Source organism: Phyllosticta citriasiana (genome assembly GCF_038021145.1).
Source record: "Phyllosticta citriasiana strain CBS 120426 chromosome Unknown IWZ02scaffold_13, whole genome shotgun sequence".
In the NCBI taxonomy this organism is placed as follows: Eukaryota; Fungi; Ascomycota; class Dothideomycetes; order Botryosphaeriales; family Phyllostictaceae; genus Phyllosticta; species Phyllosticta citriasiana.
The window spans coordinates 1052889-1078565 of record NW_027117290.1 but is presented as its reverse complement, the minus strand read 5'-3'; the positions used below and the strand labels follow the sequence as shown (position 1 = coordinate 1078565).

General features: G+C 53.6%; 10 protein-coding genes across 10 annotated transcripts; 7 read left to right on the top strand and 3 right to left on the bottom strand.

Moving 5' to 3' along the window:
- The first annotated feature begins 536 nt into the window (after positions 1-536).
- Positions 537-2320, top strand: IWZ02DRAFT_74475 (uncharacterized protein). The gene is made up of 3 exons (XM_066771160.1): positions 537-1531; positions 1581-1799; positions 1859-2320. Exons 1-3 carry the CDS (start codon positions 693-695, stop codon positions 2040-2042), a joined length of 1242 nt encoding a protein of 413 aa, XP_066619845.1. The 5' UTR covers positions 537-692; the 3' UTR covers positions 2043-2320.
- Positions 2321-2499: 179 nt separating this feature from the next.
- Positions 2500-3833, top strand: IWZ02DRAFT_460558 (esterase). The gene is made up of 3 exons (XM_066768165.1): positions 2500-3327; positions 3380-3463; positions 3515-3833. The coding sequence occupies exons 1-3, from the start codon at positions 2599-2601 to the stop codon at positions 3782-3784; spliced, it is 1083 nt and encodes a 360-aa protein (XP_066619844.1). The 5' UTR covers positions 2500-2598; the 3' UTR covers positions 3785-3833.
- Positions 3834-3936: 103 nt separating this feature from the next.
- Positions 3937-4683, top strand: IWZ02DRAFT_460556 (60S ribosomal protein eL22). Its single transcript, XM_066768164.1, has 4 exons — positions 3937-4026; positions 4112-4177; positions 4233-4429; positions 4485-4683. The coding sequence occupies exons 1-4, from the start codon at positions 4012-4014 to the stop codon at positions 4609-4611; spliced, it is 405 nt and encodes a 134-aa protein (XP_066619843.1). The 5' UTR covers positions 3937-4011; the 3' UTR covers positions 4612-4683.
- A 32-nt stretch (positions 4684-4715) lies between these two features.
- Positions 4716-5788, bottom strand: IWZ02DRAFT_460555 (uncharacterized protein). The gene is made up of 3 exons (XM_066768163.1): positions 5453-5788; positions 5338-5397; positions 4716-5294 (listed from the first exon to the last, which is right to left on the bottom strand). Exons 1-3 carry the CDS (start codon positions 5598-5600, stop codon positions 4945-4947), a joined length of 558 nt encoding a protein of 185 aa, XP_066619842.1. The 5' UTR covers positions 5601-5788; the 3' UTR covers positions 4716-4944.
- A 1959-nt stretch (positions 5789-7747) lies between these two features.
- Positions 7748-10532, top strand: IWZ02DRAFT_460547 (multicopper oxidase-domain-containing protein). Its single transcript, XM_066768162.1, has 8 exons — positions 7748-8208; positions 8505-8622; positions 8671-8712; positions 8771-8850; positions 8901-9244; positions 9300-9345; positions 9396-10124; positions 10186-10532. Exons 1-8 carry the CDS (start codon positions 7954-7956, stop codon positions 10330-10332), a joined length of 1761 nt encoding a protein of 586 aa, XP_066619841.1. The 5' UTR covers positions 7748-7953; the 3' UTR covers positions 10333-10532.
- Positions 10533-12523: 1991 nt separating this feature from the next.
- IWZ02DRAFT_74299 (voltage-dependent anion channel) lies at positions 12524-14141 on the top strand. The gene is made up of 7 exons (XM_066771159.1): positions 12524-12555; positions 12608-12750; positions 12815-13188; positions 13242-13538; positions 13586-13628; positions 13676-13915; positions 13960-14141. The coding sequence occupies exons 3-7, from the start codon at positions 12827-12829 to the stop codon at positions 14110-14112; spliced, it is 1095 nt and encodes a 364-aa protein (XP_066619840.1). The 5' UTR covers positions 12524-12555; positions 12608-12750; positions 12815-12826; the 3' UTR covers positions 14113-14141.
- Positions 14058-15706, bottom strand: IWZ02DRAFT_74205 (uncharacterized protein). The gene has a single exon (XM_066771158.1). The coding sequence runs from the start codon at positions 15596-15598 to the stop codon at positions 14171-14173; it is 1428 nt and encodes a 475-aa protein (XP_066619839.1). The 5' UTR covers positions 15599-15706; the 3' UTR covers positions 14058-14170.
- A 442-nt stretch (positions 15707-16148) lies between these two features.
- On the top strand, positions 16149-17622 carry IWZ02DRAFT_74131 (uncharacterized protein). Its single transcript, XM_066771157.1, has 2 exons — positions 16149-16580; positions 16716-17622. Exons 1-2 carry the CDS (start codon positions 16314-16316, stop codon positions 17127-17129), a joined length of 681 nt encoding a protein of 226 aa, XP_066619838.1. The 5' UTR covers positions 16149-16313; the 3' UTR covers positions 17130-17622.
- A 121-nt stretch (positions 17623-17743) lies between these two features.
- IWZ02DRAFT_493506 (uncharacterized protein) lies at positions 17744-20676 on the bottom strand (the record flags this gene model as incomplete). The annotated part of the gene is made up of 2 exons (XM_066769939.1): positions 17744-20449; positions 20500-20676. 2 exons carry the CDS (start codon positions 20674-20676, stop codon positions 17744-17746), a joined length of 2883 nt encoding a protein of 960 aa, XP_066619837.1.
- A 208-nt stretch (positions 20677-20884) lies between these two features.
- On the top strand, positions 20885-25398 carry IWZ02DRAFT_407980 (uncharacterized protein). Its single transcript, XM_066765689.1, has 3 exons — positions 20885-21114; positions 21162-24226; positions 24275-25398. Exons 1-3 carry the CDS (start codon positions 21033-21035, stop codon positions 24992-24994), a joined length of 3867 nt encoding a protein of 1288 aa, XP_066619836.1. The 5' UTR covers positions 20885-21032; the 3' UTR covers positions 24995-25398.
- The last annotated feature ends 279 nt before the right edge of the window (positions 25399-25677 follow it).

Genomic DNA, 25677 nt, shown 5'->3' with positions numbered 1-25677 from the left:
AACACTTCCTCCAGTCGGGCTTTGAGTTCAGAGCCGACAAACAGCGCCCACCCGCCCCCGGCGCCCCTGTGCGCCCATTGCAACAAATGCTCTGGGCAGCACAGCAGCTGTTGGTCACAATAAACTTCCCTGAGTGGCCTCATATAGACTTCAATTTCCGCAGCGGGTAAGACGGCGGCGGGCTGCCGTGCCGGCATTCTGCCCGGCCCAATCAGCACCATCGCGGGGACTTTTTGCTGTTTTTGGAGTGTCGGGGAGTGTCGGCGCGAGGTGCAGAAAGTACATGGATGGTGGGTGTTGGAGGAGCGGTTGTTAACAACTAACCAAAGACGCGTGACTGGACGGGTTGGCGTGGGTGAAGTATGGGAGAGGGGTTGCATGTGGGCTTTACCTGTGTAGTGGTACCATGCAATGCCGTTTATTCATGCGGCTTGCCACGCTACTGCGCGGATGGCCAGCAGATAGCAGTCCACGGGACCGGGAACATGTCGTCAGAACCGATAAACGGGAGAGTCAGAGAAAAGAGAGAAAAAGCAAGGAACCGAAGTGTCAAAGAAGACGGGACCAACTGCCGGTGCGCGCCTTCCCTTTCCCGCCTCGCGTTCGCTCGCGTGCCAGATTGACAACCTTCACCCTCGTCTTTTCATCCTGGTCCCCGTCACCACATCTCTCGTAAGCCGTCGGCCACGAATATGCTTTTGGCTCGGGAGAGCCAAGTGCTTAGCCAATATGCCACAGCCGCGACACTGCTTTCGTTCACCGCCTTGCTCTTTTGGTTCGCCGATGCAATATGGAAGAGGCGCTGCGTAAAAAGGTCGTCATTCACTTCTTTCAATGGGAAAAGTGTCGGAAAAACGCCTTCCTTCTACGGTGCTCGTGACGCTGTCCCTATCGATGTGACGCAAACACCGCCGTACAAGTCAGCTTCCTTTGACCCTATCACCGAGAAACCGGAGCAATGGTGGCTCGACGACTACATCTCGGACCGCGTTTACGCGACGACGATGGCGCTGCGGTCGCTCCCGCCACACGACTGGCTCCGAATCGATAGCAATTACGCGGCGCGTATGGCGCACAAACGAAATGTCCTTGACGGGTCAACAGCAGGGACCCTGGGCTACGAAGCGCTTTGCTGCGAAGAGGACGGCCATGAGGCGTGCGAGGAGCTGCTTGGTCTACTTGTTGAATACTTGCCGCGGCGATTCCCAAGAGTTTGGGCTCTGAAGCGACAAGGAGGAAACAGAAGCATGAAGAACCAGGTGACGGGAGAGGCCTACCTGGTGGATAAACCGTATGGAGGAAAGAGCGCTCTCGAAGTGATTGGCAGGATTATAGAGGAAGATCTTGCGGTATTGCTTCCTGGTAAAGGAAAGAAGGGCGTCGACAGTCTCGAGCAGGAATATGTGCTGAAAGCTGCTGTCTCGGCCTTCCCAGCTGGTTTCGACATCAAGGAGAAGATGGACCAGCCTCTTACGGCGATTCATGATCCGGTACCTACGTACAAAGAGCGTCTGAGGAAGGCGATGAATAAGTACGCGTCATGCCAAGGACTGTCAACGTTGGGCTAACCAGCAACGCAGATTCTTCAGCAACTTTGGTCCAGACAAACTCATGATGAGAATCAATTGGTCCATCAACGATAAAGAAGAGTTCTTTCTTGTCGACGGGGGTCACCTTTATGAAAATGACGATGGCATCGTAGACGAGAGCATCGACATCAATCAGGTCCACTTGCGGATCGAGCGTCAGGTTTTGCGGAGACTGCCCAAGACTGGCGCCATGTGCATGTTGACCAAGACGTAAGTGATGATCTCATTGAGAACAAGACTGTCCAGCGCAGTCGACTGAGCCGACATAGTTATTTGCATCGCCTTGTCGATATTGCCGAGTACCCAGGTTTCGCGGCGAGATTGGGAGGGCTCCTGCACAAGCTTCCTGAGAAGCTTGCTTTTTACAAAAGAAGGCCTGTCTGGGGAAAAGTTGTCCTGCAGTATCTGGATAATATGGCGGAAAAGAATCCTGCAATTCTCGGTCCACAGTGAAGTTCTGCCTAGAAGCAGGCAGGAAGACCCATTGTCAAATCTTGGAAAACAGCAAGACACAAGACGTCCTCGTAGCCCCAGGTTGTTCTGGACAAAGAGTCTCAAGTGGCGAAGTTCGCGCTGCACGTATGTCCGACATCAGAGAGTGAAGTGCTGGTCTTAAGGCCGTCTTACGCTGTGGCTTGCTCCGAGGTGGATTCATACAAGGTGCGGAGCGCACAGGGTGATGTTTGGGTCATCAACGTAGATCTGTAGCCTACCAGTGCCGGATTGCCAGCGCATCGGTTTGAGGGCAAAGAGCCGGCCGCGTGGAGATTTCTGGATGTAGTTGCAGCTGGTCTCTTGATCCATGCTGGGAACGAAGATGCCGAGTCGGTTGGGTAATGGATGGCCCGAAGATTCGCACAGGGGGTCGTGATAACCGGCTCGAGGCCCACCCCCACCTCTGTAAGCCTTAACATCAAAAGAACCACTTTGTAGTTGAGATTGCATCCCTCAGTATCGCTTGAAGCTGCAGACATTGTCGAAAATCTTCCAGGGATCGACATCATCACCAATGGCGAACGCAGACGCCTATCTGCCTCCGCGGGAGACAACGCAGCCACTTCTCAACAGCATTCCGGACTATCTTCTCCCACGATTCGACCCTGTCTTTGTGGAGCATCATAACAAGAACCAGCGCGGACGCCTCCACACTCACCAAGTTCCAATCGAGTGGTATCGTGCTGATCCCCAAAAGTACGCGATCATTTGGGGCCGAGAAACGTTCCCCAATGCCAAAGTGAGGATTTCAGAGGAGATGTGCCCAGTAAAGGATGGCGAGATAGGTATCAGAGTGTACGAGCGCGTAGACTCTGAGGTTCCGGGAGACAAGCGTCCAGTTTACATGAACTTCCACGGGGGCGGTTGGGTCTTTGGAAACTTGGACACCGACCAAGAGTTTTGCAAGATGATCGCGCACAAACTGGGTTGCGTCGTCTTCGATGTCGACTACCGCCTTGCTCCGGAATTTCGGCATCCAACACAAGTGCAAGACACTTGGGCTGCCTTCCAGTGGATGCGTCAGCAGAAGTCTGAGGCGTACAAGCTCGATTTAGACCGCGTGGCAGTTGGAGGTGCGTCAGCCGGTGGCCATCTTGCTGCTGTGGTGGGGCTCAAATGCCGTGATGCCAGTATTCCGCTCGCTTTCCAGGTCCTGCATGTTCCTGTGTGTGACATGCATGTATTTACGCCTAACGGGGAGCTGCGTGAGGATTGCTCGTACCCCAGTTACAAGGAGCTCTGGGTACGTCCTTTGCAACCCTTGTAGATCATTCACAGTAGCTGACAGCTTCGAGGAAACCGTGGCACTTTCTGGCGAGCGGATGACGTATTTCCATAATCACTTCCTCGGGAACCCGAGGCCCAAAGAGTTTGAAAACGTAAGTCTGATGCACGTGAGCACCCTTTCTCGAACCTCACTGATCCGACAGGAGTGGGAAATCTCGCCCATTCGGCATCCAAATCTGGCTGGACTGGCAGCCGCTTTCATCGCAACGGCAGAGATGGATCCGTTAAGGGACGAAGGTGAGGCATATGGCAAGAAATTGCGAGAGGCGGGCAATCAGGTTGAGGTTTGGCGGGCTCCTGGTGTGCCGCACACTTTTGGAATCCTCGGTGGTGTTTTGGAGACTGGCAGGCAGTTCAACAAGAAGGTCGTCGAGGAGCTGGCAAAGGCGTTTGGGGTTTCAGTGTTGGCTTAGGTGTAGCGAGAATTTGTTAGAAGAAGTTACAAGAGTCATGTTTGATGCATCATCGGACCCTCGATGAGTCATGCAGCGCTAGTCCCCAAGAGGCTTGTCAAGCGAGCGGCACGGAGAAAATCCAACGGCTACGGCTCGCTCCCTCCATCTCCAGCAGCGACTATTTGAGCCTGGCGCAGGATACCCATTTCTTTGCGCATCCAACGACAAAACATCACCTCGTCAAAATGGTTCAGGGACCTGTACGTTCACCCAAACCGCTTTGCTGCCCGCCGACCTCTTGAATGAGTCCTCGGCCTTGCGAGCAGTAGGCTAAGTGTTCAATAGAAGAGACCTCACGGCGCCGGCGGCCTCAAGGGCGGCCCCAAGAAGAACCAGAAGATCACGAAGAAGGTATGACCGACAGTTCTCAGGTTTGGCGTCGCGTTGGAGCTCACAAGTCCCGCAGTTCATCATCAACGCGTCGCAGCCCGTCAGCGACAAGATCTTCGACATCACCGCGTTCGAGAAGTTCCTTCACGACCGCATCAAGGTCGATGGCCGCACCGGCAACCTCGGCGACACCATCCAAATCTCCCAGCAGGGTGACGGCAAGATCGAGGTCATCGCCCACCGCGAGTTCTCCGGTCGCTACCTCAAGTACCTGTAAGCTGAAACAATCGGACACGCGACACAAACAATGGCTCACGTATTTCTCCAGGACCAAGAAGTTCCTCAAGAAGCAGCAGCTTCGTGACTGGCTCCGCGTTGTCTCCACCTCCAAAGGTGTCTACGAGCTCCGCTTCTTCAACGTTGTCAACGACGAGGCCGAGGAGGATGACGAGTAGAGCAAGATACCCATGATATCAAATAAAATAGCATGAAGAGCTCTTGCCTCTCATCTTGGCAGTCCTCACAAGCTTCCTATCTGTATACTTGGTGATTGCTTCAATTCGAGTCGTGAAAACAGTTGAACATTTGGAAAAGCTAATCTACACTTTGCGCAAAAACCAACATGGAATTGAAGGAAGGTACCCAAGCTGGAGCGCGTTTCAAAAACGCTACCATGAGGTAGACTTTACACAAGCTAAGAAGTGAACAGGCCCTTGTTTCAACCGCTTCCATCGCCAGAACAAAAAAAGTCTTCAGCTGGTGACATTCCCGAGTGACGCCCAATCTCCTCAGATTTTGTTTTTGGTCACTGGGACTGGGGATTGCGTCCGAAGCTGGACAGCAACAGCGCTGTCGTCAGTTGTGGAGGTAGGATCCCACTTGATGAGATAGAGGCCATCCGTCTCTGTGGGAGTGGCGCGATAGTTCATCTCGATGTCGCCCGAGTTGGAAATATGATATGCCCAAGCACCGTACAGGCCAAAACCTGTTGTGGTGCCGGAGTCTTGCGAAGTCGACACACTGACAGTCTCCAGCGTCGAGTCGGAAGCTCCTTGGATTGTCCAGTAACCGGTGCTGGATCCATTGGAACTATCAACGGTGACGTGCCAGGTCGAGTCGGTGGCATCATCCGCGGAGACTACAGAGTCAGAGACGGAAGATCAAGAGCAAGGAAGACTTACTGGTCAGGTTGGAAATGGTTGACCTGTCCAAGGAAGAGGAGTCACCCGCGTACACGAGGCCTGACATGGTTAGCCAATCATACTAGAATCAAACGACGTAATCGGTCGAGCGCACCATCGGATGCAAAGACATTCAGCCCGACCATGTCCTCTCCCGAGTATGCGAACAGCTTGAAGTTTTCGGCCCGAGGCCTCAACACGGCACCAAAACCCTGATGGGCGACAGCCAAGAAGGCTGCCGCCAGAGGCAAGATTGATTTCATTTGAAAGAGCTCGAACCACAAGAGAAGGTTTGGAATGAAAGTGAAAGAGTCTGGGCTTGAATGAAGGGACAGGTGAGTTCTGACACCCGAGTGAAAAATACTTCAAAAGGACGTGCCACGATTAAATATTACTGCGACTACTGCCGGGAAAGCACGAGGCTGGATTTTACATGCGTATCTGAGGTCCCCAAAGCTCGGGCACTTGTCGCTCCGAAGCAGCCCCTGCAGTTTTCGTAGCTGAAAGGTCTACGGGCCACGAGGATTGCATACACAACACACCAGCCGCAGGGACGGGTGCCCCTGCCGAGCCCGAAGACGTATGTACGTCTTACTCGTGGCCTGAATCAAGGCATGCGGTGCTTGTGAACGCCGCGTGGTTGTCCAAACGGGTGAGGATTACTCTTTCGGACGGGCCAAGATGCAGCATGTAAGCACGTCCGCTCTCCGCGTCTGCACATCGGCGGTACCAAGGCTGCACCACGATTCAGCCAGGTACCTCTACCGACAGGGAGCTGCTTCTCAATTGACGCGCGTTCACCAGCACCCGTGGTTCATTTCCAAATTTTGTACAGTACCTCTTCGTCGTCGTCAATGTACATGACAATCGCAAACGTTGATGTCCACCAAGATCCAGTCTTGAGGTTGGTCAGATTGTCTCATCTACCGAAAGTTATCGGAGCCAGGATGTATTCTTCGATTTCGCACTCAGGTGAGCCCTGCAGTGACGCCCGAAGCTCGAGCTCCTCGGCCGGTCTCACCTACCCTGACTCACCTGGCCGCGGAGAATCTTTGGAGTTTTATGATCATGCAACTCTCGCTCCAGTGTCAGCATTGCCAAAGACGGATTGCACAGCGAGGAGCTGAATTAGCGAGGTCTAATCCCCGTCATGATCATCGGGATGGCAGCTTTGCTCAATGTCTCATCACCAGCTTGGCCTCAGGGCCAAGTCAGGGGGTCAATTTGGTGGTATCAACAATGCGTGATTTGCTGCGGGGGATCTCAGAAGTCGGGCCACTGGACAGGGGTCGTCGACAGCAACTCTTTACGCCTCTCACTGTGCGAAAGTCTGCGCCCTGTCCGCAGCGTTGGGACTTTGGCGAGATGCTAACGCAGATCGTAGAAACTCGCCAATCCGGGGTGAATCCGCCCCGCAACCTGAAGGTGTCACAGCGCGCGGGGGTCAACTCTACCCGAACTCTTCGATGACTACTCAGTCCTGTTGCCTTTACCAACGGCCAGCCGATCCCAGGGGTGTTGTAGGGATTTCGTCCCTGACCGAGGCGTTGCTGGGAAAGCTACGGAAGATCCTGCCCGAACTGGCAGCCTTCTGTCCCTTCCGCTTACCTCCACGCTTCCTCTGCGACCCTCAAGGCCAACAGTTCGTACCAAGACCCATGTTGCGGCGCAGCCTTACGACTCCTACGCTGCTGGTTTGCTGCATCCTGGAATAGCATGCACAGCCAGCTGTTTGTGCTCTGCGCTTATCAAGCTTGGCGCTCTGCAAAAGAGTCGTGGCAGGTTTTGACCGTTCCGACCGTTTGCAAGCAACATGAATATGGAATCCACGACCAAGTTTTGGACGCCACCAGAGTCAGCTGGCTGATCTATTCTGTCCGAACTTGGCAGCACATCGTCCTCATGTCAGGCAATGTACTGATGCGAGAGGCAAGGCCTTCGTCAGCTTTGGTGCGATCAGGGGAAGGCGAATCCTGATCGGAGCTTTTGATAACTTCTAGGCAGCCTTGCACCTGATGGGGTGGTATCACGACATATCAACGAGTATTGAACCGTCTGCAAGCAATCTTACTATCCCGATGTCTGGGGGGAAAAAGACTGCCTGACCGGATCTCGGTTGTAGCATTTCCACCACGCGGAACAAGCCCAGGGCTGCATATTCTGGTCAGCAACAACACCGTAACGGCAGTCTCGGCGCTGGCGGATGCTGCGGTGAGTTCTTGATGTCTACGCTGCGCTGTCGCTTAGGCCCACAAGTTGCACACGGTGCAGTGCATTTGCAGCCCAGGGCTGCGTTTCTTTGCGGACGAATTGTATTGAACGCGCATCGCCTGCAGCCGGCGAGACAGCCAATCGAGGACAAGCGCAAACAGGCACTTCCGAGAAGGCTTCAGGAGAAGGATTGAAGCTGAGAAGATGTGCTATCTTTGAGACCAAGCTTGAAAAGAGGCTCATCTGACCCTCCATCTCACAGTTTGTATAATAGGTTCAACATCAGCCATCACAAAGGCAAAGCAGATCATTCCTTCACTTTCCATTCTTTGGTAAACCACACTCACTGGTTGTTTGGATCTTATTTTCTCTTTTTCTTTTTGTACAGGTCCAGGGTCGCCCAACATGTGGAATCCTCTGTTGGCCAATGTCCTGCTTTTCGGGGCTCTCGCGCTTGCTTACCCACAAGTATCCGTGACTGGGAATGGCACGTCACCTTCGTCCACTTTTGCTACAGCAACACCATCAAAGAACACAACATCGACGGCTCCCACCGCAACTTGCTCCGGTAACACGGCTAGCGACAGAAGCCAGTGGTGCGACTATGATCTCTCCACCAATTACTACGAACAGGTCCCGAACACTGGCGTCACCGTCGAGGTACGTGCGAAGACACCTTTTCCCCGACCATGTCATCTCTTGCTTCCAAGTGGCCTGCCAAAAACGTTCGGCGATTTCACATCAACCGACTTTTGTGGTCGGCGGTTTCTTAGTTCCGCATGCATATGTACATCGCCGTTGTATTTCTGCGTCAGCCCCAAACTCGTATCACGTCTCTCCAACTTTTTGGGACGTCACTGTACCTTGCATCAGAGCTCCTGGACCTTCCAAAAGGGTCAATAACTTTCTTGCTTCTTCGTTTTATCCTGCGATGCATCGGACTAACAACGATTTAGTACTGGTTTGACGTCGTCAACATGGATGCTGCGCCGGATGGATATATGCGCCCCATCATGGCTGTCAATGGAACGGTACCTGGTCCTGCGATCGAGTGCAACTGGGGTGACACAGTCGGTACGGCACGTCCCGACGAAAAAAAGGCTTTTCTTCTGACTTCAGTAGTTGTCCACGTGAGAAACAGCTTGACGAACGGCAATGGAACTGGTGCGCTTTCCTCCTTCTTCTATCGGTTAGGGCATCTCGCTAACATCTCGTAAAAAAGGCATTCACTGGCACGGCATTCGTCAGAACTGGACCAATTATGAAGACGGCGTTCCGTCGGTTACTCAATGTCCGATTGCCGTAAGGATCGCTCGTGTCTGCAACTGTTTGCAAAGCTGACTGCCTTCCAGCCTGGCGACTCCATGACTTATACGTGGAGGGCCACCGCGTACGGCTCGACATGGTATCACAGTCATTTCTCTCTTCAAGCCTGGGAAGGCGTATTCGGCCCCATCACCATCCATGGGCCAGCCTCTGCCAACTACGATGTGGATCTCGGTCACCTGATGTTGAGTGATTGGAGCCATGAGACCTCTTTTGGACTGTATTCCTACGCGCAAACTCAAGGTCCCCCACCAATCGACAACGGCCTCCTTAATGGCATGAATGTCTGGAATAACTCTGGCACCCTCGAAGGCTCCCGCTGGGAGACCAATGTGTCCTCTGGAAGCTCCTACCGGTTGCGCCTCGTGAAGTGAGTATCTACACCACACCCACGGCACAAACATGCTAATCCCGTGTCTGTACAGCACTGCTATTGATACGCACTTCAAGTTTGGTATTGATAACCACGCAGTAAGCAATATATCACCGACTCATGGTACCAACTGCTGAACAAATCGCAGCTCACTGTTATTGCCATGGATTTGGTCCCAATCGTTCCATACACCACCGAGGTCCTGGACATCACGATGGGACAACGCTACGACGTCATCGTCAACGCCGACCAAGGAAGCGGTGACTACTGGGTCCGCGCCGTTCCGCAATCGAGTTGTTCATCCAACGACAACCCCGACGACATTCGAGGAATTCTGCGCTACGATACCTCTAGCACAGCAACCCCTACGACAGCGCCGTACACGAAATTTAATAACACTCTTTGCGTGGATGAGCCGTACGAGAGCCTAGTCCCCTACATGTCCGTCTCGCCCACGAACCCCTCGACCGGCGGCGACGAGCTGGACGTGACGGTAGGCACCGTCAACAACCTTTTCAAGTGGTACATTAGCAACAAGACGTACGAGGTTCCGTGGGAAGACCCAACGCTCGAGTCCATCTACAACAACGACACGGCCTGGACCGACAACGACCACGTCGTCACGCTCGACCAGGTCAACGAATGGGTCTACTTCGTCATCGAGACATCCCAGGGCGTGCCGCATCCTATGCACTTGCACGGTCACGACTTTTGGGTCCTAGCAACCGGCAACACGACGTATGACAGCTCGGTTGCGCTCAACACGGCGAACCCGCCTCGCCGCGACACGGTCAATCTGCCCACCATCGGCTTCGTGGTGATTGCCTTCTTGACCGACAACCCGGGTGCGTGGTTAATGCACTGCCACATCGGATGGGTGAGTCAACTCTCTGTTCTCGGAAGACAACGAAAAGCAAACCGGCTAACGTTCATTGCAGCACACAAGCGAAGGCCTCGCCATGCAGTTTGTCGAGCGGGCCAGCGAAATCGGCGACGCCGGAATCGACGTGCTCAACTCCGTCTGCGATGCGTGGGACGCGCATGTGGCGGAAGAAAACATCGAGCAGGACGACTCGGGCGTATAAAAGGCCGTCGCTCGCTCACCACTTCACCCCGTTCTCCTTCTACCATTCCAACATCTTAATATCCATTGTTTCTCCGGCGTGGGGCGGACGGCAACTTGGCCTGGTGTTTGGAAACAGTTGACATTTTCTATTTCTCCAGTGTGTCTTTACCTTGTTTCGCCGGATATTTCTCCCCCCCCTTTTTTTTTTTTTTTTTTTTTGGGTACAATATGGAGGAGCCAGAAGGAACGCCGCGTGGTGGTCGAGAAGAGAAACGCAAATATCGTTCACACGGCAGTTGGATCTTGCTGACTGGAACTGGAACTGCATTGCTCGGGCTCCGGATCTGTACAGAATGAGCCACACGCACCACCTCCTATTACTACTGCCGCGGCCCTGTTGTTTTGCACGTCTTCTCGGGACCTGTAGTATCGAACCGAAATATCATTGCACTTGGGAGACGACATTCGAAATGATCGAGGCTCATGAGTAGTGTGGGAAGATGGCCAAGAAGTCAATCGCGGAGTCTCGCAGGACACCTATCAGACGTCCAAAAAAGCAGCCAAGTCTAGAACAGCCAAGAACCCCCATGGAAGCCGCTTCCCGCCCGCCGAATATTCCGCCGCCGTCGCGCGAACCGCTTCCACATCCGCTCCCGCAGCCGCCACTCCGCTGCCGCTCGGGAGACCGGCATTTAGCGCCAGGGCGGCGGGCAGCCTAAAGGCCAGGTCGGAGTGGAAACGATGCTGATGACGGGAGGGCGGGCGTCTGTGCCTCGCCTGCGAAAGAATCGAAACAACAACTTGTCAGTCATTTCCCCGTGCTGTCATGTTCGCCGGTCGCTTGTCGAAAACGAGATCGACACGGCAATTGATGAGGACGAGGCCGGCTATTATAGCTAACCCCATGACACTGCAGCCAGGGGGGCTCTGGGGACAGACCGCTCAGCATCTGGGACCGAAAAATTGGTGCATAGCCCCCCCAAAGCGACTTTGTAGCCGATCCGCTAACTGCCGGACTCAACCCTAGGTCTCCTACAGAGCATTTTCTTGAAGCTTACGCTGGCAAAGACAGCAGCGGCGCTGCAGCATACATAATAACCCGGCTCGCTCTCGCTTGCTCTTCGGCCTGATCGGCGCTCATTCGGCGCACGCACCGTCATCCAGTCCTCGATCCTTCCCGAAGCCGATCCAATTGGTCTCGACGCGCGCTGGTACTGGCTGACTGGCTGGCTGGCTGGCTGGCTGGCTGGTTAGCAAACGGGCAAAAAAAAAAAAAAAATAAATCAAAATTTCGTTCATCGCGCACCGTCGCCGCCGCACCTTCCCTCCGGCCCTCCTCCAGCTACAGTCACGGGCATGACTAGAGCGACAGGCCTGCCGCAGGTCTCGGCATGGTCGGCAGCCAGGTCGTCACTGGCGCAGGCACCAATGGCAGACCCGACGAAGCGAGCTTGCGGAGGAGCAGTGGACCTGCTGAGAGGAGCGTCGGGCTTGGCGGCTGCTTGGGTGATGGCGGAAACGGCCGTCGTTTGGGGCGCAAGCGTTCGTTGGCGGGAATTTTCGATTGTTTTGAACGACTGGACAGAGGTGCGTGTTCGCCGCGAGTCAAAAGGGTCTGTGTGGTGCGTGGTGAGAGGCCAGATTCAGTTGGGCAAATTTTTCCGCCCGGGGGCTACTTGGGGGTCGCTGTCAAGGCCAGGTCCAAAGATTGATGACTCGCTCCGTGACCTTGACCTGCTGCGGTGACGACTGTTGTGTCATTCAGTGCTTGCGATAGCTCTTGGGTTCTTGCCTTGTCCCTTTGGTCCTCTTGCAGCTGCGTTTGACTTCCTCTTCCAACAGGCACAGGCAATTTTTCAACAAAAAGCCTGCGCCTCTCGCTGAACCGCAATCAGCCATCAAGCAAACCCGTTCGAACTCCCCCGCGCTCTTCAGTACAGACGTCATTGTCTCTCGGCAGTCCATCTTGAGCGTCTCTCCACCAACCCTCCGGAGTTTGCAGTTACCGCCGTCGTTCGTCATCGATAGGACCCCTCTTCAACACATGCTCGAAGCAACACCAAGTCTACACCAGCATCAGCCTGCCACCAGGATGCCTCCTCCTTGGATGCACCCGGTCCTGCAGGATACGGACACTGAAAAGTCAATGCCGGGATCCGGAGTTCGTCCACCTTGGTTCAACTCGATGCCAAGTAGCGATTCGCAAACCAAGGGTCTTGTTGCTTGTGACGCTCCAGGTGGTGTATGTCCGCATGGAAATGGCAGCGCAGCACTGCTCACGTCTCAAGGGGTAGTCCCGGTGCCAGATGGAGAGGCAGAAAAGCCGTCGAAAACATCGTCATCAGAGATAGCTTCGTTGCGTGCGCCGCGGTGTCTTGAAGGAGAGGATGGTGGGGGCATTCTGTGGAAGCTCATTCAAAATTATACGCCCTCGTGGGTAAGTCGTCTAAATCCAACCCTTTTCCAAGCTCTTTCAAAAAGTACGGGGCTTATTCCTGCAGTATTCCATAACAATGGCCACCGGGATGGTTGGGCTGATGCTCCATGCTTTCCCATACACGAACGACTCCGTCCCAATAATCTACGCCATCCTTTTCATCATCAACATCATTACCTTTCTTGCCATCACCATCTTGACCGTCTTACGCTACGCATTCTTTCCCCAGACATGGAGCGCAATGTTGCGTCACCCCATGCAGTCTCTCTTTCTTGGATGCTGCCCCATGGGCCTGACGACGCTGATCAATCTCTTCATCTTCGTATGCATAGAGGATGCGGGATGGAATTCCTCATGGGCGCCGTATTTCGCTTGGGCACTCTGGTGGATCGACGTCGCGATGGCGGTGGCTTGCTCCTGCGGGTTGCCGTTTTTGATGTGCGAGCCCCAATGTCTCTGATTTGCTTGTCCAGGCTGACCGGGTACGACAGGATGTATGTGCATCCAAGCACGAATCTTTCAGCAATGACGGCAGTGTGGCTGCTTCCTGCCGCCACACCGATTGTGACAGCTTCTAACGGTGCCACTGTCGCGTCTATACTGCCGAACCAGTCGCATGCCATGATCACTCTCATGACCAGCTTTGTGTTGTGGGGAATCGGATTCCCAATGGCCCTCCTAACACTGGTCATCTACTTTCATCGACTGGCGATGCACAAGCTTCCGCCGCGCGAAATGATCATTACCGTCTTCATGCCGTTGGGTCCGATTGGGCAGGCCGCTTACACGTGAGTAGTGAAAGGTTCGTGCTGATAATTGATGCTGACCTTTGCAGAATCATGAATCTCGGGAAGGAATCTCTGGTCTTGTTCCCCAAGGTAACAACTCCAAACTCTATGTCGACAATTTACTGACTTTTTTTTAGACTGGAACTCTTCATGAGCTAGCCGGTGATGTCCTGTATATTATGGGATTTGGAGTCGCAATAATCCTGTGGGGGTTCGGTCTGGTTTGGGGATTTTTCGCTGTCGCCTCTGTTACGCGCTCCCGATTCCCGTTCAACATGGGATGGTGGGGATTCACATTTCCGACCGGTGTCTACGTGCTCGCAACGCTGCAGCTAGGAGCCGAACTTCCGTCGGCTTTCTTCGATATCCTTGGCATGGTAGGGAGCCTTCTCAAAGTGTGGAAATAAGCTGACGATGTTAGATCCTGGGTATCATTACAATCCTGATTTGGTTCATTACGGTCGTCGTTACAATTCGCAAAACTCTTCTCGGACAATTTTCATTCGCAGCATGTTTGCAGCAATCGCAAATCTTCCGGCGGTGGAGAAAAGACCAGAATAATGACAGCGTATAATCACGGCAGAAGGATAAATAATACAAGACTTTTTCAACTCCAAGCTCAGTCCATGTCTTTATGTCAAGCTTAGGTTGTCGATGTCCAAACCCGGGTCGTCGGTCCGATGGTCGCGGTAGTCTACCCACTTGTTCGAGCCGACCTTGGTCCAACCACGGTCTCTCAAGATCCCAAGGCGCTCTCCATGGTCAAGTTCATCGACGAGGAAGCGACAGCGATAGTCGCGACAAGTAACAGCTTTGAGGCTCCTCAACCGCGGCCAAGCGAACGCAATGGCAAGCATGTTGTAGGTCAATTTGAGCTCTCCCCAATGGGTGTCATTCCGAGCATGAGACGTATGACTTGACTTGGAATCAGGATCCGGTGCAAACTGAAATTCGAAGGTCTTGTCCAATGGCTCGAGGGACGCATTCGAGCTCTGATTTCTCCAGTTCAGCTCGTTGATCAGCCATTTAAGCACTGGCTCCAGGTTCTCGGTGCTTGGGTAGATGGAGATGTACGCTAGAGACTGTGGTACGTAGGAATCCATGTCCTCTTTGAGCAAATCGCCAAGGATGCTTGGACAACCTTTGTGACGGTACGGGTACGGGTAGTTTGCCGAGGAGATTCCTTCGTTGTATCCGATATGGGACCAGCGCCTCTTGGTCATGAGCGTAGCAGCAGGATGCAAATGCCTGTTCTCTCTTGAGCACCTTTGCCGACGTTGAACACCAAAATGCTGCGGGTGCTGTCGCAACTCGACCAAGTGACAGTGCATGTCATAAGCCCGGGATTCATCCACGAAGCACTTGCCTGGTGAGCCTATCAACGTAGCGAGGCTGGTCGGTGGAGCGGCAAGTTTGACAGCTTGTGGCTCAATGCACGAGAATATAGCGTCCCAGAAGTCAATAGATTGGTCTTGGTTGATATTCCGATCATGGGCGCTCCCGGGCGCTAACTCGAAGTTTGTACAAAGCACTAAGCTCTTGACATGTCGTTTCATCGCATTTCGTTTTAGGAAGTCCAAAAACTTGGCAACCTGTGGTTCAAGGTCTCGCAACCAGTAGCGATTCGTGGTAGATACCGGTACTTGTAGTTCAAGGCCTGACATCTGGTAGAGAGTCGCAGGCACCGGCATCCTCCGCGAATCGCTGCTTGTTGCGAGACCTTTATCCAATACCTGTGGTTCAAGGTCTCGGAACCAGTAAGGATTCGTGGATACCAGTACCTGTGATCGAACGTCTCGCACATCGTAGACGTTATTCGTGGTGGGCACCAGTACCGGTGCCCGCATCTGACCCAAAAAGAGTCTGACATGACGAAAGAGGGAGGGGATCACAATGCGTCGCCAGGAACGGCTGACTAGTGATAGTCTCTTGAGGTCGCATCGACAGGAGACAGTAAGGAACGGAGGAGATGGCTCGTCAAAGAAACGCGTAGCTGACGGAGGCTCGGAATCGAGGTAGGAGAGGATGTGCAAGCGCAACTCGTTGGGGAGCGAGTCCATGATGGATAGGAGATGGAGGTGAAGAAGAATGGAGCAGTTGCTCGGTGCGAGATGGGATGTTGACCAGAGCGAAAGTGGTCAAGGTACAGTTAGGGCGCCGCCCCCGCGATGACGTCGGTCGGTTGTTCGGCCAGCTCGGTCGGGCTCGGAACCTCAACCAACTCCACCACCTCATGACATCCCTTTATTCCCGGATCCTCTCGACATGATCATTTGCGCGACATGGCGAAGCTGTATCCGTCAGCTGTCTTCTGGTCACAACCCCTCCTGTACATCCCTCCGCAGCAGCTCGGCTGCCACGATTTCTTCGAAGCAACCTCGTATCTGCGTGACATTGTTGCCGTTCCGAGACCCTTGATTCTCTCCAGGCCCAAAGAGGTATAAAGATCACCATGGTCAAATGCTACTGGTCCAATCCATTCAAGAATAGCAGCAACCGAGGCCGTTGATTCGCGAGGTTCCGTTGCAAGCCGCTTTTGGGCACACGTTCTGCAACTTGGTAGGGTTCGCATGCTACAGTGCATCAAAACCATCTCAAGTGATTTCAGTGCCTCTCTTTGTCTCCAAGCAACGGCGATCTGGTTGCCAGTCAGTTCCTCCAACTTGGTGTACATCTCACTCAACCCGTCTATAAATCCAACCATTTGCGCCAGGCAGCTTCCAAAGAATCAAGTTCCTGCATCAGTTCAAAGCAACAAAGCTTTATCTATTGACCATGCTCCTCAAACCCCAGCTTCTGCTCAGCCTGCTGAGTCTCATTTCCATTTCACTGGGCTTCCATCAACTCCAGTCGAGAGACACTGCTCTCACTGGACTTTACACTCTGACAGCCTATGCCCCAGGAAATGCGACGCTCAACGGAGGAAAATTTCAAGGCCGCGGAGGTCTTCTCATCCCCAGAGTTGGCTCGTACTGTCCGAGCTTTGTCGGAACTTCGTGCCCAAATGGCACTGATAGCGTCTTTAGCAACTCTCTCTATCCGGTAAGCGCATGCATTCTTCACCCTGCCCTGCATGTCCGCCTACCAGAGTCTCGGGATTGAGGGCACATATCACACATATCTCCACCCTCACCCAGCAATAACCATACGGAGCGCAAACTAACATGGCACACACAGTCCTCAATGGTGCCCGGCGGCCAAGACCTCTACGTCGACGTCAACGGCCAGATCGGCATCACGGTGCAGCACTCGCACAGCATCCCCTACGGCGCGTACTGGTCGTACCAAGGCTGGAACTGGGTAGGGCTAGAGCAGTGCAGCGGCAACCAGTGCGGCTGCCCCGTCGGCGACGCCCGCTTCAACTGCACCAAGCCCACCGGCTACTTCACCTTCAAGGCGCCGCCCCCCTACAACGGCACCAACCCTCCCGGCTACGTTGGCGGCGTCATGGCCTGCCCTTCCCCCTACGATCCCACCCAGCTGCTGGCTTGGGCCGTCACGCCCCAGTTCAACCAGGTCGGCTGCACGCCCATCGTTGGGTTGGGGACCCATCCGTACTCGGGAATCAATCCACCCGTTTGGTCGTATTGAGTTGCGTTGCAGGCGTAGGTACTGTAGGGTAGGAGACGCGGTATGGAGCGGGGTTGTGTTGTCGGGGAACAAGAATGACGCGCGTACTGTGCACGCTGGACGGCTGGCTGCTGCTTCTTCTTCTTCATCTTCGTTTTCTTATATCAAAATTCTTGATCTGTGGATTTCCCCGCATGCTCAATCTGGAAGTCTATTTGTGCGTCCATTGCTGGTTTTGTGCTTGCCGGGCTACAGTCTCGCTGGAATCGACGTCAGCTTGCTTTGTGACGGCTCCTTATGTGTGGCCTTTGTGACATGTGAGCACTTGAATCGACGACTCGTCTGGTGTTGTCGCCAGGGTGGCAGGGATACAGGGCTGAGTCTATCAAGGAACCTGGAGATACAGCCTGATGTGGATCAAAGAGCCCCTCCCTCACGAGTCCTAGCCCCACGCTACAGTCAATTGCCAGGAAGTGTTATCTTAGTCAAAGCATGTGCGACTAAAATCGTCATTGGGCAACAGCATTCATCGACTTTGTGCGTGAAAGAATCTTATTGAGGGTATCACCTTTTTACCTGGACAAACGCTTGAAACTTTTCTCGCTCCACTCGCCATGCTCTTCAATCGCTTCACTCTATACATCGATCCTGTCAAAGGTATACTTGCCGACATTCATGCTGATTTGCTTGCCGATGTCCCTCTTGGTTCTCTGCTTGACTTCGCCACGAAGGTTGGTCGAAGTCATGCTGATTGCATTCGTGACCTTGAAGCCAATAGGCAGAACAGGATCATCGGCTGTATGCACCGTGATCGGCTTGCCCTTCGCTGTGAGGCGGGCGGCTGTGGGAGCACGTTCTCTGCCTCTTTGGGCATTTTCAAGCTTGGAGCGGTAACGCACAAAGTCATTCAGCAGACCTTTCATGAATTGTGCTTCGTGAATACCCTCCAGCGCGGCAGAGACTTCCATGCGCAGGCTGTGAACCGTTTCAGACTTGGCGTCCGCGCCGGATGTGAGCCACCCGCCTGCGCCGATGGCGTCGAGCGCGCAGCCGAGGAGGTCGGCGATGATGGCGATGGCTCGGTCAGATGGGTCGCCAAAGTCATTGTTCTTGTGCGGGCCATCTTGAAGATAGGTGTTGATCCAGCCACCTTCGTGCAGCTCCATGCGAAGGATGTCGAGGAGGAAAACTATTTCCTTGTGGGTGAGGGAATCGCGGAGAATTTGAGTGACAACAGGTGCTGGGAAGGCGTGCAACTTGGTAAGAGCCTCAAGAAGAGAGTGCGAGCGCACGAGGATGCCGTGGTCAACAAAAGACTCGGCACGCGCAAGAGCCCAGGCAGCTGCGTTGGCTTCGGTCTCGAAAGCTTTTTCATCTTCCTCTGGGTTCACTGCATCTTCTCCGACCTCGCTGGGGCGAGCTGTAAGTTGGCCCTTGATTTCAGGGAAAGAGGTGGTCTCAAGGCTTTGGATGAGGACCTTGATGGCCTGCACAATGAGATGCACATCGAGGGCAGGGTGGCCCTTGAGAACGTCGCAAAGCAGCTGCATGCCAGGGTCAAACTGAATGATTGAAGCAATTACGTCGCTGGCAGTTATCGTTTGGACGCCCGTCGTATCCTGCCGCATGGCTTGCCTGATCATGTCGGTTGCCAGAAAGCCCGTCCAGATAAGCCATTGGAAAGCATTCGGGGGGAAAAATCGTATCCTCAAAGTGGTGTGCTTTGACGACTCGGCCACCATTAGGTCCTTTTTTTCGGACGAGAGCGCAAAAACCTTTTTCAGCAGATAAACGGCCTTGTGGCGCTTGGTTTGCAGATTGACGTCCCATGCCGAGGTCGGGAAGTTCCACTCCGGGAGTTGGTCCTCTGAATCGTCTTCTGTCGACTCGGCTTTGACGTCTTGCGCATCTCCATTTGGAATAGGCGCCTCGTTGGTACCATTTGCTTTGTTCTCTAACGGCTTGCTCTCCTTGGCCTTTAAAGGAATTCCGACTTCTTTGGCAAACAGCTCCTCGAAGTTCTTGACGTCGTCTTCCTTGATGTATGCATCCAGCTGCTTGCGCGCACTGTGCCATTCCTTGCTTGGGGCATCGGCTGGGTTGATGAGGCAGATTCCCAGGGGGTAGGGGCCCATTTGCGGTGCGTCAATAGCCTTTGCCTTGTGTCCCACGCCCTTGCTGATTGCGTCAATCAACAGTCCGCCACGAACCTTGGCCCGCTTGGATGGCGCAAGATCAGTGCTAACTTGGAGCCCGACGAGTTCGTCGTTTGCCAGACCCACCACCATACCAAGATCATGGACATAGTGCAGCAGCGCCATGGGAACAGGCGAGTCAAGAGAAATGGACTGCTTCCTTTTTTTGCCTTTGGTGCTTTCGTTCCTTTGGCCCAGTGGAAGGATGGCTTGGACAGAGTTGTATTTGACGTCATAAAGACCGCAAGAGACCGGGGACACGGCCATGAGCAGCGATGAGGAGACGCGGACGAAATTTTGAAACGGAGTTCCAGGCACGGTCAGCTCAGACTTGAGACAGGGTGTGGTGTTCGAGAAGTCGTGTGTATAGATCGAGCCGGCAGAGAGCTGATACAGTAAGCCCGTTGAGACGTGCAAGGAATAAGATGGCGCTGAAGTGTCCTTGGTGTCCACAGCACCAGTACGTGGGACGGGCAAGTCGAGAAGATTTTGCAGAACCGGTCGATTCAACGTGATGCCTCCCATTGTTTTTGCTCGGATACAAAACACACGCAGTGTCCGATCCGTGGAGGCTCCATCGGCAGGACAGGTCACCATACACAGCAGTGTAGTATTTTCCAACGCTTCCGAATCTCCAGCCACGGTAGGATCCAGTGTCGCAATGACATCTTCTCGGCTCTTGAATAGCCCACGCTTTGCAGTATTTGCGTCAGTGTATATGGCATATTCCACCTTGCTTCCCTGATTGCCTTGGCTCGGTCTAGTTTCGAAGCCGTTGGCTGACGATTTGTGAGTTTGAAGATCAGCGGAAAGACAATCGATTTGACCATCTTCATAGAGGACGACGACCTCGTGAGTGTCCTCAGAATCTTTCAGCGGCAGTGCCTCAACTTGAAAAACGTTGCTTGAAGTGGAAGGAATTGTGTATGAAGTTTTCTCCGGGTTGCCGGTGGGAGTGTTCTGGACCTCCTCGGCGAAGCAAAGGATTTGGCGCCTGGCGCTTCCGGAGCTTTCTCTGACAGCAGCATAGGTGTAGCGTTTCGCAGGGCGCTGCTTTGATGCTTTTGAATAGACGGAGAGTGGTGCTGCGGTGAAAGAAATCTGGGGAGCAAGCGCATACGACGTGATCAATCGCGGTGTTTGGATCTGTTAAAGTTAGACTTGTGCCAGCGCAGAACATTGGGCGCATCACTCACGCTATATATGCTGAGACTATCCCCGTCCACGCTGACGGCAATTTCAGAGCGCTTCCTCTTCCTCGTACCGCTCAAGCTGTAGACGGTGGAGGCGAGCGTACGGCCGTTGATGGGGTCGATGGGTTTTGGCAAGGATGCCAGGGTGTGGGGGGCTTCCAGCTCCTGGCCAGACGACATGGTGGGTTACCGGACTGGGAGAGCGTGTGGTGAAATCGTGGAGCCCCAGAATGGCATTGTCTGGTTGCGCCGTGGACAAAAAGTTCGCGAGACACAGAGCGCCGGCCAAAATTTGTCCGACGTGATGGCGCATCTTCGGTTGATCGGCCGTTAGCGCGACCCGCTGATTCAGGCCTGTTAGGTCGCGCGTCACTCTTTACGCGCTGAACGCGAACCCTCGCGCACGCTTCTCCACGTCCACCTCTTGCTTGCGCTCGAGCATCTCACTGTCTAACACTCCCGATTCGTGGTCCTCTGTCACTTCCCATCCTCCGAGAATCCTCGAACACCACAAACAAGACATGCAATCATCGTGAATGGCACACGCGCCTGCGCCTTATACGGCCATGAATTTGGGCAGCCAGCAGAGAGTGCACCCTTTTTTCACCAAAGCACAGCGTTTGTTGCCTTCTTTGCGCAATGTGTACCTCTCTGATGTCGCTTAGGGCCCAATCCAATCGAGTCCAAAGACGAGATCGAGACCTCAACCGCCGAGCGGGGAGACGAGAACCGATCCCATCCAGAAAATGCGAGCGAGAAGCACAATTCCCGGAGCCAGGCTCCGAGGTCGAAAGGAAGCACAAGCAAAAGAAAGAGCAATGAGACTGTACCATCTGAAAAGGTGAAGCAGACCTCTTTACCTTTGTTCACGAAAACCAATGGCCCTGCAGATTTGGGAACGCCAAACACCGAGGTAGGGGATGCAACGTCAGGGTTGGAGCTAGACATCGATGACGACAGACGCAAGCGGCAGAAGAGAGAGTCACCTATGGTCGTTATTCCTGTTCGACAGACCAATGACCAGGTCGCAAAGCGGCAAAAATCCGATCAGGACAGCTGGATACAGCAGTTGCAAGAAGAGGCGACCAAGACACAAGACGAAAATCAAAGCTCTGCACCGGTCACTGAAACCATGCAGCAAATCCCCCTTGATGGCCCTGGTATTCCATCAGCAGCTGCGCACAAGGAATCTATTGACGAGGTCGTCCACAAACCACCTGCGCTTCCGTCATCGCCGCTCGATACTCATGACTCTCAAGAGGACACCAACAACAGCCCAAGAAGATCCACGAGGAAGCGAACGAATAAGGATAGTGGTCCGTCTTCCATTGATCAAGAATCTCCTCCGAAAAAGATGCTGCGTCTGAATGCCAGTGGTAGATTCAGTTCACCTGTCACACAAGCGCCGAAACCAGAGACGGTCGTTGAAGATAAACAGAAGAAAACACGGAGGAAACCGGGCAGACAGCTAAAGCAGCTTGTTGTGAAGATGACTTACACCATTGGGGAAGAGTCCAATCTGGCCATGGACATTGATGCCATCTTGGATGGGACCTGGCGAGTACCACAACCAGGATCGGCGCCAAAAACTTCCAACCCTCCTGGGTCTCTTCAGCCTAAGAGACCAGCGGGTCCTCCTAAACCAACGCATCCTTTTTTCGCCAGAAAGCCGGCCCAGAGAAGCCAAGAAGAATCTATACCTGACCTGTCTAAACATCATCCAAGACCCACGAGTATTCGACACCGTCGAGAGTCAGCCATTACTCCGGGAAAGCTACGAGCCCAAGCAGCGATATCTCATGACGATGATGAGTCTTCTACTCACAGCATGAAGCCAGTATCCAAGCGTGTTGGAATGGAAGCTCCGTGGCCATGGAAAGGCATTGCTCGCGTAGATGGTGACGATGCTGAAATTTCTCTTCCGAAATCGCAGCCCGCTCCTGTGGGCTGTGGAAACCGGAAGCTGAAAAACAATGTCTTTCATGTCCCGGGAGACCAAGACTTGATTTTCAACCTGACCCAGCAACTGAGACCAAACCTGTCGGAGGACCTAGCTACCTTGACCCATTGCAAATATGGAGCTCGATTTCCAACACGAATGCTGACCACCGGTCCGGAAATCCAAAATCGAATTCGGAAGCAATTGCAGACAATGACATCTTTCGATGGGGACGGGCGTCCCTTGGAATCAGCACATCCTCTTTTTGAAAGTCTCTTCAACAGAATCGCAGTCACATTGACGCCTTTCGACAAAGGTGTTTGTGAATCTTCATCCTGGGTTCAGAAATACGCTCCAAAGACAAGTGCCGAATGCCTCGGGTCCTCAATGGAAGTTGCCGCGCTGCGACAGTGGCTGGAGTCGCTCAAAATTTCTGCTGTCGAAGGGGGAAGCAACGACTCTAAAGGGGCTCCGAAGAAGGGCGCTGCTTGCAAACCGACCAAAAAGAAAAGGAAAAAGCATGACGACATGGATGACTTTATCATCTCCGATGATGAGTTGGGAGAGCTTGACACGGCGGACTCTGAAGACGCTGGTCGACTGGCCCTCCCGCAAGCTGGACAAAGGTCAATGACCCGGACGGGTAGAGACTGGGTCGGCGGCAATTCGAAAATCCACAATCTGGTGTTGATCAGTGGTCCACACGGTGTGGGAAAGACTGCCGCCATCTACGCTGTCGCAAATGAGCTTGATTTCCAGGTTTTTGAAATCAATTCTAGCAGTCGTCGCAGCGGCAAAGACGTCTTGGACAGGATTGGCGACATGACTGAGAATCACATTGTTCAACGAAAATCCAAAATGGCCAATGACGTGGATACAGATCTCTCTGCTGCTGACCGAGACACTGAACGACTCACAGATGCCCTTGAGAAGGATATCCAGAGTGGGAAGCAAAAGAGCATGAGTGCCTTTTTCAAACCAACAGCTCAGGCGCTGTCAAAAGCAACGCTGAAGCCCAAGAATACGACAAACTCAAACACCAACCCCAAGAAGAGCTCTTCACAGTCCATGCTGGTTGGCAAGCCAAGACAAACCCAGAAACAGTCAGTGATTTTGCTGGAGGAAGTCGACGTCCTCTTTGCCGATGACAAGAGCTTTTGGCAAACTGTTGAACACCTCGCCCTTTCCTCCAAACGCCCAATCATCATGACATGCACGGACGAGTCACTTGTTCCAATTCACGATTCTTCCTTGCACGCCAAGTTGCGTTTTGCACCTGCGTCCCGGCCTGTCATGAGCGATTATTTGTTGCTTCTGGCCGCTGCGGAAGGACATGTGCTCCAACATGACGCCATCTCAAAGCTTTGCGAGAGCAAGAACGACGACCTCCGTTCAAGTATCATGGAACTCGACTTTTGGTGTCAAATGGCGGTTGGCGATCGAAAAGGAGGCTTGGAGTGGATTTATCCCAGATGGCCACCAGGCCAAGATATCGATGAGCATGGCCAGATACTTCGCGTGGCTAGTCAAGGCACCTACCAAGCCGGAATGGGCTGGCTCGGTCACGACACCTTTTCAGAGGAGAACCACATCGGATTCGATCGACAACACGAGCTCTTGCTTGAGCTGAAGGATTTGTGGGGGTTTGAGCCTCGTTCGTACAAACAACCCTCAAGTAGCAGCTCCCCTGGTGGTTCGGACATTTTGACACTGCAAGACATGGAGCGCTTGACAGAGATGTCAAGTGCCACCGATGTCTTTTGCAGGGTCGATATGCCCGCCGGAAGCAAAGTAGGGACCTTTTCTTCCTTACAGAGGATCAAGCTGACAGTGCCACAGCCCGTCATTGACCACACCCAACCTCCTTTATCCGAAAAAGCGCGCTCCAACTACCTAGAGCCGTACCCTGTTCTTCAAGCCGACCCCTTGATCGACTATTCTCGTTTAGATACCCACCTGGTCATTGCCTCTCATCTTGCAGTGCAACGTTCCTCCAGCACGTCCCAACCCTCTTCTACCACATCGATCGATCCGACCAACCTCATCCTCAGACACCTCGACCACAGTCGGAAATGGAAACCACTCGCGCGACCCTCATTCTTTGCCTTCGACCCTCTCGCTGAGTCTCCTGCCAACACAGCCTCCAGCATTCCCCTCGGCCTCGTAGCCTCTTCCTTTGACCGCAACTTTGCGATCATCACCACCGATCTCGCCCCGTACGTCCGGTCGATAGCCGCCTACGAACTGAAGCTAGAAGACGAGCGCGTCCGGAAGAGCAATCTCCTCTCCGCTGGTGGCAAGGCCAAGCGCGCTCGTACAACGCGCGTCGCCAGGAGCGCGCAAGAAGGCGGTCGCAGAGAGCAGACGCGGCGCGAGCGATGGTTTCCGGATAACCTCAACTTGCGTGAGTGCCTCGAGAAGACGGCAGGAAAGAGCTGGGCTGGCCTGGGCTCCAGAGCTAGACCTTTGACGGCGGACGGCGAGGAGATTGACGGCGCGATGATGGGCGGTGCCACGGAGACTGCCAGTCCGGCTTCTACGGCCGAGTCTGCTGAATAGGTGGAGAGAATAAGTTTAGGTGGATTTGCTGCTTTGCTTCGGTATACACACACATACACTTGCGTGGCATTTAGAGCTAGCTTATGGCGTTTTCTGCGTTTTCTGGTTGCTTTGTGGGCGAGGAGGAATAGACAAGGTTATGCAGCAGAATCCAAGGCTGCTTGCTCATCGGCTCTTAGCATGGACGGAGACATTTATTTCACATCACGCTCCGATGGATGGGCATGGGAAGGACGCCATTCTGTCTTGTCTTCCGGGGCGAAATTTGCTGATCGCGAAGTAGAAGGGAGAAAGAACCACGGCTTCGAAAATAGTTTTTCCTAACTCGATTCTCTCAGGCGCTTTCTTGCAAATATCTAGCTTGTATATACCATGGCGTCACGACTTATTTTTGCACGGATCCACCCATTGAAAAGAAGATGAAAAATCTGACGTCCTGAGCTGCCCTGGCAAACAACGTTGACCACCCCCCACTGGCCCGTGTGAATCATTTTTGTTGTGTGCAACTACACTACCTGAAGTCGTTTGATTGCCAGCGTCTCATCATTCACCTCTCGCCCGGCTCCATGTTCCTGCATCTTCATCGACGAAGAAGGCCATCTTGTCGCGTTGCTCGACTGCTGGCAAGCCTACGCGGCGCCCGGCTGCCAACCCCCTGGAGCAGCCTCGGTGGGCTGAGCAGG

Coding starts and splice junctions, on each gene's coding strand:
- IWZ02DRAFT_74475 (XM_066771160.1), top strand. CDS start 693: ATGCTTTTGGCTCGGGAGAGCCAAGTGCTTAGCCAATATGCCACAGCC. Junction 1,532..1,580: donor CTGAGGAAGGCGATGAATAA/GTACGCGTCATG, acceptor CCAGCAACGCAG/ATTCTTCAGCAACTTTGGTC. Junction 1,800..1,858: donor ATGTGCATGTTGACCAAGAC/GTAAGTGATGAT, acceptor GAGCCGACATAG/TTATTTGCATCGCCTTGTCG.
- IWZ02DRAFT_460558 (XM_066768165.1), top strand. CDS start 2,599: ATGGCGAACGCAGACGCCTATCTGCCTCCGCGGGAGACAACGCAGCCA. Junction 3,328..3,379: donor CCAGTTACAAGGAGCTCTGG/GTACGTCCTTTG, acceptor GACAGCTTCGAG/GAAACCGTGGCACTTTCTGG. Junction 3,464..3,514: donor GGCCCAAAGAGTTTGAAAAC/GTAAGTCTGATG, acceptor CTGATCCGACAG/GAGTGGGAAATCTCGCCCAT.
- IWZ02DRAFT_460556 (XM_066768164.1), top strand. Junction 4,178..4,232: donor ACCAGAAGATCACGAAGAAG/GTATGACCGACA, acceptor CAAGTCCCGCAG/TTCATCATCAACGCGTCGCA. Junction 4,430..4,484: donor GGTCGCTACCTCAAGTACCT/GTAAGCTGAAAC, acceptor GTATTTCTCCAG/GACCAAGAAGTTCCTCAAGA.
- IWZ02DRAFT_460555 (XM_066768163.1), bottom strand. CDS start 5,600: ATGAAATCAATCTTGCCTCTGGCGGCAGCCTTCTTGGCTGTCGCCCAT. Junction 5,398..5,452: donor GAATGTCTTTGCATCCGATG/GTGCGCTCGACC, acceptor TAACCATGTCAG/GCCTCGTGTACGCGGGTGAC. Junction 5,295..5,337: donor AACCATTTCCAACCTGACCA/GTAAGTCTTCCT, acceptor CTGACTCTGTAG/TCTCCGCGGATGATGCCACC.
- IWZ02DRAFT_460547 (XM_066768162.1), top strand. CDS start 7,954: ATGTGGAATCCTCTGTTGGCCAATGTCCTGCTTTTCGGGGCTCTCGCG. Junction 8,851..8,900: donor TTACTCAATGTCCGATTGCC/GTAAGGATCGCT, acceptor ACTGCCTTCCAG/CCTGGCGACTCCATGACTTA. Junction 9,346..9,395: donor TTGGTATTGATAACCACGCA/GTAAGCAATATA, acceptor AACAAATCGCAG/CTCACTGTTATTGCCATGGA.
- IWZ02DRAFT_74299 (XM_066771159.1), top strand. CDS start 12,827: ATGGCCACCGGGATGGTTGGGCTGATGCTCCATGCTTTCCCATACACG. Junction 13,539..13,585: donor ATTGGGCAGGCCGCTTACAC/GTGAGTAGTGAA, acceptor TGACCTTTGCAG/AATCATGAATCTCGGGAAGG. Junction 13,916..13,959: donor TCTTCGATATCCTTGGCATG/GTAGGGAGCCTT, acceptor TGACGATGTTAG/ATCCTGGGTATCATTACAAT.
- IWZ02DRAFT_74205 (XM_066771158.1), bottom strand. CDS start 15,598: ATGGACTCGCTCCCCAACGAGTTGCGCTTGCACATCCTCTCCTACCTC.
- IWZ02DRAFT_74131 (XM_066771157.1), top strand. CDS start 16,314: ATGCTCCTCAAACCCCAGCTTCTGCTCAGCCTGCTGAGTCTCATTTCC. Junction 16,581..16,715: donor TTAGCAACTCTCTCTATCCG/GTAAGCGCATGC, acceptor TGGCACACACAG/TCCTCAATGGTGCCCGGCGG.
- IWZ02DRAFT_407980 (XM_066765689.1), top strand. CDS start 21,033: ATGGCACACGCGCCTGCGCCTTATACGGCCATGAATTTGGGCAGCCAG. Junction 21,115..21,161: donor TTTTTTCACCAAAGCACAGC/GTTTGTTGCCTT, acceptor GATGTCGCTTAG/GGCCCAATCCAATCGAGTCC. Junction 24,227..24,274: donor ATATGCCCGCCGGAAGCAAA/GTAGGGACCTTT, acceptor ACAGTGCCACAG/CCCGTCATTGACCACACCCA.